Genomic DNA, 13,726 nt, shown 5'->3' with positions numbered 1-13,726 from the left:
TCTTTTGATCAAAATTTATTGGACTTTATTCCTCAAATAAGTATAAAATATAAACCTTTTTTTTTCCTTTTTTTAAATCAAACGAGAAAAAGAAAAAAAACAAGCCAGAGCCCCAGTAACAGCCAGGATTTAAAATGAACATTGCACAGGTTGTTTTCCTCACAGCTGATTGCTTCAAGTTGATGACTGCAGGGGCTGCAATCAATTTGTTGTAGCTCTTTAGAGGAAGCCAGCGGAGGCCATCGCACATACATAACTGTGGTCTGATCAAAGTAAATGACAGATACTCTCAGTTTGGAACACATTTCAGATGTACAGGCAGAGTGTATAAATACTTAAGATGAAAATGTCACTTTCAAAGACACCGATGAAGACCATGTCGAACTGTTTTGTTGACAAGTTTTATCATGAAAGTTGTAGAAAAAAAGAAAAACCTCTCCTTGCATCTCCCCTGCAAAACGTCCAACCACATTAAAGTTAGTGTTATTCACAGATTCCCTACTTAATCAAGTGTACTGTGTAAAGTGTACCAAGTCATGGTGGATTTTTACAGGACTGAAATCACAGCATGTTTTCTAATGCACTAAATATCAGTTAAAATCAGCGATGACATAATTTCTTTTTTTTTTTTAAATGGCACAGTAAACAAGTTGTTTTAAATTAATACACACACACCCTTTATTAAGGCAGAGTATATAATAAGATCATTGTACTCTACCTACAGTATCTGTGTCCACAAAAACAAGTGTTATTTATTATTACAGGAGCTGAGAGATCACTGCCATTACTCACAAAACACGTCTGGAAATGTAAGCTGTATTGAAGCAAGAATTAAAAATACAAAAACAGTCTAGAACAGTTAAAAGCAAATCATGTCCATGAGAAGCAACAACTTAGGTTAAAAACTGTCAGCAGATTAAAAATCAGATCAGTAAAAGCAAGACGGTGGAACGTCCACTATCAATGAAATAAAAACCTTGTTTTATAAGTACAGTGTATTACAATTTTTTTTTTTATTTTACCAAAAAAGCTAGCTGCTATATAGTGAACACATTTGAATCTCTGATTGCATAAGAAACATTCAACCAACTACTTGTCTAAATACAGCAAACGAGTGAAGGCTAAGCACGAGTACAGCGAAGGATACAGATGTGACATAGGAGTATAATAGGACAGCAGATAAACTACTCTGATCACAATATTAGCTTGCACAAGGGTAACTTGGATATATGATGAATGACGGATATAGAATCACAACTCAGAGAAGAGACAGCTAAACATGCCAAAGAGAAACGACCAAAGTGGCTCTGCAAATGACAGAACTCTCTCATAATCCACCTCATATCAGGAAATTATAAACTGTCAAGATGGAAATTCTTATGGTATTGTCATATAGGGAACATTGAATTGTTAAATGGGCGCTCGCTCCAAACTTTTATGGTAACTTGACAGAAAAAGTACTTGAACCAAATAGTCAAAAACTGGGCAATAGAGACAGAGATATTTGACCCAAAGTTCCAAAATTACTGGGTCCTAAATTTCCAATAAGACGACAGGCTGGACTTTTAAAATCTCTCTTCAATCTCTTGAATCTTGAATCCTTCACAGGCCGAATGATAACAGAGCCAATGTAGCAACTTAAAGTGTTCTTCACTATATTTATAAACACATATTTAACAGTGCATTTAAATAAAAGTGCATGTCTTTTCAACTGGGTTCTGATTCTATATTCATAGCAACTAAAGTATCAAAAAAAGCCACTCAGGCAACACTGGCTGAACTCTGAAACACATTTTGTTTCCTCAAAGAACACTACTCTATTGTATTATACTGTATGAATTACTATTGTTCTATTGTTAACAAGCAATCCACTGATGTCTGAACAGTTGCAGTCATAAACATTTCAGAACAGACAACAGTAAAGGAAGAGCACACTGTAAAAGATTGTGGGCTGAATACCTGGATACAGGAATAAGCCTAACCTGAGAACTACAAGAAGCCAATTATGAGCACTTTATTTTTGTAGCATGTGAACACAAGAGGAGCACAAATTTGAAGAAATGGGCACCAAGAGGCTGCACAAAAAATGAGTAAACTGTTCAAGAGTCAATGAGTAAATAAAAAAGGTCAATGTAACTGGACTGTAATTCTAGATTAGGCTTCTACTGTGCCACGTATACCAACTCAAAATACTATATGTACAAACTGAGCAGTTGTTCGTCTTGTTATTGCATGCAGTATTAGACAAAAAGTATACCTTGACTTTTAGAATCTATTATTTCTCATGGCCAGGCATTTGTCACATTACAATTAAGTAGTTTCCAATGTCTCTCTTAGTTGCTACAGATATAAAGCTAAACTCCACTAATGTCAAAGAGACTCGTTAAAATGCACTTTGCGTAGCCAAAGGTTCTGACACGGAGTGTGTGACAAGTTCCTGGTAAGAAAATACAATAAAATTCATCACAACAAGGTTATTTAAGGACTAACAACAGAAGCTTCCAATGTCAACTTCAGAGTATGTAGGCATCTTTATAGCGTCAGCAGAAAGCAGAGCTCGGTCATGCATCACACCTTAGTTTGAACACGGCTTTCTTGAGAAACACTTAAACAGTTTCCGATTTCCATGGCAATCACAAATTATTTAGTTTGCAGAGTTGGTGAAATTCTGTTTAAAGAAAAAAAAAAATGTATACGAGCCATGTAGGCACATAGGTTTATCTGCAAAGCATCATCACAGCCTCACTCCAGTGGGTGAAGAACTGCAGTTGAGACAGTTTTCAGTCTATTGTCCTGTCTTGTCTTCTCAATGCAGGAAAGCATGAAGAAAACAGCTGAAGAGAGGAGTGTTATTTGGTCGACTTCCCACCACAGAGGGAATGCTGTGCTGTTTCTTCAGGCATCGTCATAATTCCCTCCAAAAGAGACAATGAATTTTCCAAGAATACCTTCTTTTTTTTTTTTCGTTGTTTTCTGAATGTTTTCAGTCTTTTTGAAGATGTCCCTATAGCCCAGTCTCAACAGGACACATACAGGTCTTGGGAAGTGCACATGAAATCTAGTTCTCCATTTTACAAAAGGGGCCTGGATGAAAGTGGTTTAGTCAGACAGGGGCATGTGAAAGCAGAAAGGGACAAAATGGGACACAATTCCCACTATTAAAAGCAATATTATAAACATACCAACAAATACAACGCGTGCATTTTCAAAAGGAGAGATGATTAAAAATTGGCTCAAATTGTGCAATTTAGCGAAAGAAAGTGGTAGATGATTGTTCAACTAGTTTTTTTGAGCCGCATAAACGTCCAAATATGAAACAACATATCATTAAAAAAGTGGATGATTTGATTATATTCCTCCTCTTGAAAATACACTAAGGTTAAAAAGGCAAAATACTGGTTCAGTTCTTTGTAATACAAAACAGATTTGGTCTCTCAGAGCCATTTCATGGTGTAATAAGAGATTAAGGTGCCTAATCAGGATTTAATCCGCTATAAATACAAGTGGACAAAGTGCATTTTTCTAGTTTAGGTGCTTCACGTTTTACTCTTCAGTGCAGATTGGAGTCAAATTATTGGTTAAAATACGAGCAAACAGTGCTTCTTAAAGTATGGGTCGCTACCGATAATGATTCACAGGCCATGTTTTAGGCATGAACCCAAACCTAAAGGCAAAGTATTGGTGATTTGGTGGTGATCACAGTCTTATCAAGGGGAAACATATGGACTGACATATTTAAAATTCACACTGCCTGTGTTCACATGCATCCCCATCTTACAAATTCCGTCCCTCCGTTCAGTCCTGTCCAATGCTGCAGTGACATAATTTGGTTTGGTTTTATTGTACTGGACCCAGATGTTTGCCTCACAGTGGCCGTCATTGAGTTCAAAGACTGTGCTGTCCTCTGTTGCCAACTGCAGCTTTGGCACAAAAGCCTCACACTATCTGAGTCCACACAACCTCCTTTAAAAAGGCTTGTAACAGCACAGAATGACTTCTATCAAAAGATGAAAAAGTTGTTTCAAAACATTAAAAGCAGTGCATAATAAACAGGTACTGAGGAATTTTCCATCAGATCTGTAGGTGCTCCGTTAAAAATCTTTAGTGCGAATATTAATGAACAACGAGCCACTATAAAGGGAAGACTTGAGCAGACATCCTGCATTATTTAAAATAATCAAGGCATTGGCATTCATTCGGCTACTTTCCCCCGGCATTTGAGCCTTTAGCTCGGAGAGGGAAAAGATACCTAATTTGCTAAGGTGCTATAAAAAAAGATACTGTCACATGTCAAATCAACCAGTACCTCTAATAGATGTATGCTAGATTTATTAGAGAGATTGCTCAGCAGTGACATCTTTAGTTACATGTTTCCAAGCACCTCTGTACACACACAACATTTACGTATTTTCTTACGTGTGCAGTTAATTTGGAACCATGATCGAAACATTTATAATGCTAAGGATTTAAGTTTGAATGTAGGCCTGGCAAACTCCTCCTCCTCAAGCATAAATGTGTAAATAAATATCCACTTCTGGTTAATTTAAGCAATGACAGAGTGGAAATTTAACAAGGAGCATGCTGGACATTGGAAACTGTCAGTTCCTCCCAAATCTTGAATGTACAAAAGCCAGTATTTGTCATTTTCTTCTACAGAAGAGTGTCTGGATGTGCCTGGATTAACATCGTTCTGGGCAACTATTCAATTTCCAGTTATAACTTAAACTCAGATTGAACATTGCACTTGATGGTATAAGTTTGACAACATATCATGTAACAGTTTTTTAAGCTTCAACAAAACTCTTTTGCCACAATTATTATGACTACACTAACACCTATAGTTAATAAGACACATACTGACAGAGGGAGCTAAAGTTATAGTCCATCTGTTAGTCGTATGTAGACATGTTTCAAAAAGAGTTTGAAAAAAACAGTTTATATTAATGCTGTAAATTTGTACCCAAGAAAATCGGTGGCAAAAAGACTTGGTTCAGCTAAGTGTCTTCCAGCACTGATGCTCCCAGTATTTCTTTTATACATTCTCTAATGTGTCGCCATGATTTCCCCAATCATTAGTCTTCAGAAACTGACAAGGATTTCCTGACACTACGTGACGGTTCCCAAACCTCACTGTCATCCGTGTCATCTGCGTCGTCCTCCTCGTCTTCCTCATCGTCGTCCTCGTCTCCGTTCCCAGTGCCGACCTGGTCATCTGTGGCTGATGATCCCTCTCCCCGCGCCTCCCCCGCCTCCTCCTCCCCTCTTTCATCCATGTTCGTCCTCCCTGCTGCCGCTTCGTTGAAGGGATCTAACCCCATGTCCGAGCGCCGCTGGACTTCAGCAAACCACTCCCGCACCTTTTCAAGGACAGAGAAACATGGCATGATGACGGCGGAAATGTCGCTATGTCTGGTATTTTAGCAGCATTTAATGACACAAGGACACATTTACAGTCAGGTATTACTGGTGTGTTTGTTTAATTTAATTAAAATGTAAAATTATTTTAAACTTTTACAATACAGTGAGTAATAGCATGGCAATAGTATGGTAATAAAGATGTAACAATGCAATTCGCAGCTTGGTTAAAATTACAGTAAAAACATGTTATTTACAAAGTAATATCCAGGCAATAGCTTGGTAATGAGAATTATTATAATAACTAGAGGGTTAGGGTTAGTGTTTGTGAATCATTATTTATAAATTGATAATTATAGACATAAGATGGTATTACCATATTGTCACTTCCCTGTTACACATTATTACCATATTATACTCTGTTGGGTGCTGCCTGAGCATGTAGGATTTACTGACATCTAGTGGTGAGTTTGCTGATTGAAAACAAATGAATAGCCCTCCCTTCACACATCCATTTCCACACATGTAGGAAAAATTATAGAGGCCTTCAAGTTTTATAAAAACACCCTCAACCCTCCCTGTAGCCAGTTTTTAGTTGTAGATGTAGAAATGTGGCAGTAAAAGAATGTGAAAGAAAGACCCAGTGTGGTTCTTTGCAAGATTATGAAAGGTGATGATGCACTGAAATGTGAAAAGATAGTTAATTAAATTAGATTTTCTGCCAACAGCTCCCCATGAATCTCATTATCGAGGTATTTTTTAGAAGCTCTTGGGAGGATCTGCACTGGCTGACAGGTCAGAAGATAATCTCATCATCATATATTTTCTTTACCTGTTCATAGCTCATGTTGGTCTTAGTGACAAGCTCATCCAGGTCTTGCTCATTGAGAAAGCTGTGCTTCAGGAAATACTCCTTCAGGATCTCCCTCCCAGTCTTGAATTTCTTTGCAGGGACAGGTCCGTCAGTATCTGCACTGGAGGTGGCAGACCTTCTGGGCTGCTTCCTGGTTCGGGAACGGCCCCAACCGCGGTTACGGCCACGTCTTTTACGGCCACTGCTGCTTCCCATTTTAGTGCCTCCCCCAATGTTGGCCCCTTCTACGTTTCCACTTTGATACTGAAAGAACCATTTCAGGTTTCCGTTCTTCCAGGAGTACCGAGAGTCCCCGAACCAGCTGACGATGTAAGACCGAGGAAGGCTGCTCTCTTCTGCCAGCTGGTCATACTCCTCTGGCGAGGGCCACTGGGTACGCACAAAGGCACTTTTCAGAATGTGGAGCTGCTCTGGAGACTTTTTAGTTTTATCTTTTATGTCTTTCTTGCTGCTGCTTGTGGAGGGCAGCTGCTTACTGCGACCCCCAGGTGGAGTTTGACTACCTCTACGAGACAAGCTGGCTAAGGTTGAAGATGAGGTTGCTCCTCCTGTTCCTTGTCTGTCTCCTGCTTTTGCTCCATCTGTCTCCAACTTCCCTCCCTCTAAGGAATCCGGGGAGGAAGTATTGACAGATGGTATTTTTCTTCTCTCAATGAACCAGGCATCTATCTCCCTCCTTGTCAATTTAGTCTCTGTCCTCAGGCGGCTCACTTCTTCATCTGATGGATTGCTGCTTTTCTCAAAACTCTCCTCCAGCACCACCAGCTGCTCCGGTGTCTTCTCCTTAAACTTCTGCAGAGTGAAGTCTGGGAAAGGATTCCATGTTTTGGGCCGTGTCTCCTTTTCCTTCACGGGGGAAATGCAGGGAGGATGGGGAGAAGTGGGGTTATCATCGCTTGAGTCAATAACAATGGTGGCACTAGCACTGCTACTACAGCTGCCACCTCCTCGACCCCCTCCATCATGGAATATGATGACATGGCTGTTCTTAGAGTTGCGCTGGTTGTACCGAGTGTCGCTGAACCATTTCTTGATCTCTCCCTTTGTCAGGTTAGTGATCTTCATCAGCCGAGCGATTTCGGCATCTGTGACAAAGTGGTTTTTCAGGTAGCTGGCTTTCAGCTCTGCCAGCTGCTCTTTGGACTTCTTAGGCCTCATACTAAATGTGTCAGCGCTGAGGGCAGAGTTCTCCTTTGAGAGGGAGAAGGAGAAAATTATCTAAAACATGTGTTACTTAATCACTGACGCCACAGAGAACACAGACATTAACAAGTATTTGTCTGAAAGCCAACTTTAAGTTTGCCTCCACCTGTGGAGAAAGAGATGGAGGCTGGACAGTGGTAGCCCGTTTCAGCTCACTGTTTGTTGGGGTTGGCTGGCAGGAACCCCTGCTGGAGCTCTGGGACTGGCTGGGGAGTCCTGCCACTGTCAGTGTGATTGGACTGGTCACTGGAAGGTTCCCTCCTGGACCAACCTACAAAGGAAATGACACATATGAGGATGATAAATTAAGCCAGAGTATGCAGTATTTGTTATCTAAAGTTATTATTTGAACGTTCAACTGCTTTTTTACATTTCCTGTCCAAACCACTACAAATCAGGTCAGCCAGCTCAGTCAAAACGATGTCTATCTCCACACAGCAAATGAGTAAATTTCATTAGTCCTTAGTCAACAAGCTGCTGCAGTTCAATACATATTCAATGTGTTGTGGCATGATACCAGTCTTGTGTGTGTGTGCAAAACATTATCTGACACATTTCTTAACTCTATGAGTGGTTCTTCTCAGCAGAACCCAAAATATGTGGCTGCTGTGTCATGATCATCATCATCAAAAAACACAAAAGGGAACATATCAGCATAGAGAAAACTACCTAAGGCACTGTTTTCATCATTGAGATAGTTACCACTATTACAGTAACAAAGGGTACATAAGAGCCCCCAAAATTGAGAATTTTAAAAATGCTGCTGGCTCCGATTTAGTTGAAAAATCCGTGGCTGTGTCTAAGTCTGAACAGGCAGAGACAAATCAATGACGCAGTTGCCCGTACTCACTTCTCGATTGGTTCTCATGTGCCACAACTCAGCTCAGTACTTTCTGAAACTAAGCACACTGAAGATGAGAGAGTCAACTTCCTGTTTTCACCAGCATGTGCATGCCCAGTGTATCTGGTAATTGTTATACGTTTTAAACGTGTCTGTATGGATAACTTCCATACAGAGCTGAAGTGCTCCTTTCTATTTTAAGATGTAGTAACATGGATGTAGCCTACGTTTAAGGTAAGGCAGGTCAAGCTGAGTCGAGGTAAACATGACATGTTCTCTTTCCTTACCTACCTGTGTGAACACCAGGCCAGGCTGGCCCACTATCTGGCAGGTCTGGAGAATGGACTGCAGGCCATTGGCAGCAGCTGAGAGCTGGTGAGCAGGTATGACAGTGATGGTCTGAGGCACTGTGTGCACTGTGCCGTTAAACTGCTTCCTTCTGGCCTCTTCCACCTCCTCAGGCGTCCAGCTGACACCGTGCTTCAGCCGCTGAGCTGAGAACCACACCTGCATGGAGATCAGGTACATTTAAACATTTGCAAAGTAAGCAAAAAGGACAGTTTTACTCTGTTTCAGATTAAAAGAAACGCTAGAGATACCCGACACGTGCCCGTTCTCTTACATTTCATATCCAAACAACATCAAAGTTGGCACTGCACACACTGGTGCCCTTACTAAGTCACGTTTAAACTTGACAAGCAGTTCTGTAATTAATACACAGACAGCCAGACCCCGTTGGCATTTGTAGACAGATGCAGTGCCCATTCAATATGTGCTGTATTTTTGTGTCTGTTATAAATACTAACATTATTATTATTAGTTACTGTATGCTGTTATGTATGCTGTCCCAAGGACAAATTTCATCTTCATGTGCAGACATATAAGTGACAATAAAGCAACCTTGAACCTTGTGGTTTTTGCATTTTCGGTGTTTGAATGGCCACCGTTATAAAACAGATGCACAGACAAACAGATGTTTCACCATCAATTAATAGAAAGATGTCTCCTAACAAAATCCCCTTTCACACAGCCTGTTTCAGGGCAACATGGTTTTGGTCAAATTACCAGTCTCAAGGCTTCAACAGGAGTTTAGATTCTTATGGGTATTGAACATTATTGTTCCAGCTTTATGTCAGCAGCAGCTTTCAGCCAAATCAAGGTTTGTGTAAGTTGGGGAGAAAATTGGTATTTATTTATCAGGTCCTTTGTATTAAAGGTGGTGATGTCAGATAAGCTTTTCTGTCAAAGTCTCATCCAACACGTTCATCTACCTTGATCTGCTCCTCTGTGAACTGTGTCTGTGCTGCTAGGCCATTGATCTCAGCCATCGAGGGGTAAGGAAACTTTTTGTATGTGGTGCCCAGCAGAGGGTTGGTGTCCATAGTTGCACTGTAAGATGGGATGCTGCTGAGGGGAATCAGTAGCTGAGGCTGAGCTGCTGCTGTACTATGCTGGGCCTGAAAGGCTGAGAGCACCTGGAGAAGAGACAAAGGGAGATGGAGAAATATCCAGACATGTCATAGTGTATAGTGGCAAAAATAAAACACTGCTCATGGCTTGTTTGGCGAGCTGATGTCCTGCCAAAATACCTATAAAGAAGACAGCCTCTATGTACCAGCGGCAGAGCTGATGTTCTGTAGCTAATAATTCAACACTTACCAAAAGCTTTTACATTTAGCTGCTGTTGATTCTGAAAATATACATTCAGGGAAACAGTGATAGAGGCCTCTGCAGTTTCTAAACCCATACTGCTAAAATCCATTTACTCAGTTAATCTTGTACAATCAAAACTCTACCTGGGCCAGGCCAGTCGGCAGAACTGTCGGATTTAAAAAGGAAGATTTCCTCTGCTGCTCTGACTGCGTACTGACTAGCAATCCACCTCCTCCAAGCTTCATGGAATCATGTAGCAGCATCTCCATGGGCGTCATCGGCCCAAGGGGAGCTTCGATGGGCTCCTGCTCTCCTCCCACCTCTCCTTCACCACCTCCTCCTGAACCATCCACTGCTTCGTCTGCCGCTTTCAGGGACACAGCAATCCTCTTGGGTTCAGATTTGGTCTTCATCCTCATGATGGGTGTCTTGCTGAGAGAAATGGCAGTGACTGACACAGGTTCTCCTCCTCCTCCTTCCTCGGGCATATCACACTGTTGCTCCTGGGTAGGCTGATCACTGCTTGGATCATCAGGAGGCTTTGCAGTGCTGTGCTTCAGTGAGGGGTCGAGTGTTTCACTGTCTCCTGTAGAAGAGACACTGGGCTCATCTATAATAACAGAAATAAGGTAACATTCATTGTGACAAATATTATCCATGTTATTACCATCTGTGTATTCAGGCTTGTAAAGTGAATTGTAAATAGATTTTATATGGTACCTGTATCTGGTGGTGTGGGAACAACCACTAGAGCCTGGCCTAGCTCCTCTGCAGTTGCCCCCTCATGTATTCCCTTCTTCACCTTCCCCTCCTCTTCCTCCACCTCCTCCTCTTTGGTCCTTTCTGTTTTCTCCTCCACCTCTTCCTGCTCCACTACATCAGCGGGCAGCACCATGCAAGGTGTGGTTGATTTCCGGCGGCTTGACATTGTCAAACCAAAGCCTGTTTACTTCTGTTCAGGGTAAAGATCTACAGCAGAAGTGACGATGCTCACATTGTCGTTGTGTTCACATGCTGGAGTCATTCAACTGCTTTTTTTTTCTGGGGAAGGGAAACACAACGGATAAAATTAATGTCACACACAAAATTTGTCACAAAAGGAATTAAAAACATTGATTAATCACAACAGTTAAGCAACTTATTGCTTTTAAACGTGAAGTAGATCAGTGTATATCAGTGGTCTGTACCTAAAAGAGCTCGTTCTGAACCATTAGTTTTCATATTTCAGTTAATTTATTCATGATTTTGTTGTTTGACCAAGTCAAAAATACTTCTTGATATGGCTCCCTCCATTTTGTAAGTATTTTGTTTTCTGAAAGCCTATAGTTTAGCTTAATTTAATGTATTCATTTTATCTGTATCAGGGACTGTGGACAAAATACATTAATATCAGCAAGAGAGTACAATATCTATTGTATTTCGCAAGCAGGTGAAAAGACAATAAAATACAGAGCATACACACAAACACACACATGGACACATAAAACACACACAATAGCACACTGATTAAACATGGGGTAGTGTACAACAATTCAAGGATATTATTCCATTATTTGATCGCCTTAAAAGAGTAGGCTGATGGTGCAAAGGCAGCATGGTATTTTAAAGACGCTACAATCCCCCAGAAGAAGACCTTGAACCTGGTTTTAAACTTTTTTACAGACAGAAAACAAACAAACACTTGTTAAACACAGAAATACTTTGCAAAACATCCATAACAATAATAAAAAATAATAGTGTGTCTCAAAGAGTTTGCACAATGCATTAACATATGGATATACAGTTTATGTACCTCGGTGAAAAAAATAGTATAGAATATTTTGATATTTTGCGTGGCGACATTATATCGAGACAGAAAAGTATTGCTTTTTATTTAGCATATCATTTTTTAAATAAACATTTAACTTTGTGGATTAGCATGAAACATAAATTGAAATTTCAGTCTACTCCATCTCCACCGAGTATTTGCAAAATCATATAATGCAATATTAAGAAAATATCATATTGTGACTTAAATATCGTGATAATATCGTATTGCGGTCTATCTGGCGATGTCCACCCCTATTGTGCTTTTATTGCTTTTTATTTTTCCCCCTTACAATACAAACAGTATTTTGACTAATCGCCCACCTCCACCTACTGTATAATAATTACTACCTTACAGATAGATACATACTGACTCGTGAAACCATGACTGATTAGTTTCTGCACGTGTTTTTGGTTCATGTAATTACAGTTCAAGTACCTCATTCATTGTATGACACGTGCTACAACAAGAAGATAAATTGTACTGTTAGCGATGATAATAATAACAATATAATAATACATAACAATACTGTTCTGCGCTGCCATATTGAGATCATTTACATTTCAACAATGCACAACAACCATCTGGAGGTGTGGAGTTGCTAATTCATTATTGTTTAAATGATTAAATGTAATGCATTCACCATTAACAGCATCTAGCGTCGCTGTGGTGTGAGCCAACTAGCTACTGTTAGCTGGGCGAGTGATTATTATTGATCACGTATGGCGGTTAAACTTACTGAACTACTGAAATGTGCATAGTGTTGCTGTCTAGACGAGGCGAGCAGTAAATGTCCTGGTTCTCGGGCGGAGCGGCTCCTGCTCAGTGCTGCTGCTGGTGTATGTGTGTGTGGCGGTGTCTCTCCTTCCTTCACCGGGCTAACCATTCAGCTCCGCCGCGGCCGGACGGGACTACCACCGACAGTAGCGTTAACGTGATTCGGGACTGCAGGTTTCCCGAACGCGGCAGAAGGGAGGAGGGGAGGGAGGACGGACCGGTCTAACGGCTACAGCTTCGGTCTGCAGTAGCTGGAATCACCGGACATCTGTCGACTCCTCTTCGGAACAGGTTATTTCTCACCGACAGGACGCGTCTTTGTTCGAGTTTCACCGCCAACAAGCGCGCGGTGCTGACGTTCATTGTATATTGTGGCGACTGGTTTAAGTTAGCTTGACCTAATTTTCGTATATTCTTAAACGGCAGATTTTTTTAATGATCAAACGGCGTCATCGTTCAATGTGATGCGTCCTGACGTCATTCCTCGGCGACTCTTGGTGCTCCAATTTTTTGGAGAAACTTCGGCAAAAACATGTGCAGTTTGCCATTGTGATGTGTTTTACAACAATAAGTGGCTTTAAAATAAAAGTGAAACTAAAAGTAGTGTTTACATAGAATGCCTGAGCCACACTAGTCTCCAGGCTGGGCGTCCTGCCAACGTGTCCTTACATGACCCAGCAGCAGAAGCTACATGAGGACAACAGACAGGCTGCGTTCACATTACTAAGCTGAATATGACGCTGAATGTGTTGAGATGGATTCAGAAATCATATCCTGTCAGCAATTCAGATTTCCACGTTAGATTTGTATCACTTCAGTATGCGATCAGAGGTTTGGTGAGATGTATTGTGTTGAAATGGAAAAATATAATGTACGTTGTCAGTATGCACTGTGATAAAGGTACTCGCACAAAGTTAACATTGTTGGGATGATCAAGAATGGACATTTCTTGTAACTGACTTGAAAATGCTGTCCTCATTGCACTGGGTTTTATATTAATCTTAATAAATTATAGATTTTTGACAGAAAATATGTATCTTCAGTAATGTTTTTTGGTAATAATAGCACAAATCATTCGTAAAATACACACATCCAGAAAGCTTAAAGATATGAACCACATAAAGGTAAATTACAGACAGAATGTTCCACCTATTTATGTTAAAGAATCTAAAATACATATACATTTCTTCAGTTTTCTTTGGTAATAATTGACAGA

At 40.5% G+C, this 13,726-nt stretch overlaps 1 protein-coding gene across 1 annotated transcript; it reads right to left on the bottom strand.

Annotated features, from left to right (window-relative positions):
* Positions 1-13,148, bottom strand: LOC131471281 (zinc fingers and homeoboxes protein 1-like). The gene is made up of 8 exons (XM_058647772.1): positions 12,473-13,148; positions 10,647-10,967; positions 10,070-10,536; positions 9,545-9,748; positions 8,565-8,780; positions 7,539-7,703; positions 6,188-7,420; positions 1-5,357 (listed from the first exon to the last, which is right to left on the bottom strand). The coding sequence occupies exons 2-8, from the start codon at positions 10,852-10,854 to the stop codon at positions 5,073-5,075; spliced, it is 2,778 nt and encodes a 925-aa protein (XP_058503755.1). The 5' UTR covers positions 10,855-10,967; positions 12,473-13,148; the 3' UTR covers positions 1-5,072.
* Positions 13,149-13,726: the final 578 nt, after the last annotated feature.

Source organism: Solea solea, chromosome 13 (genome assembly GCF_958295425.1).
Source record: "Solea solea chromosome 13, fSolSol10.1, whole genome shotgun sequence".
NCBI lineage: Eukaryota > Metazoa > Chordata > Actinopteri > Pleuronectiformes > Soleidae > Solea > Solea solea.
The sequence above is the reverse complement of the archived record's forward strand: the minus strand, read 5'-3'. Positions and strand labels throughout refer to the sequence as shown.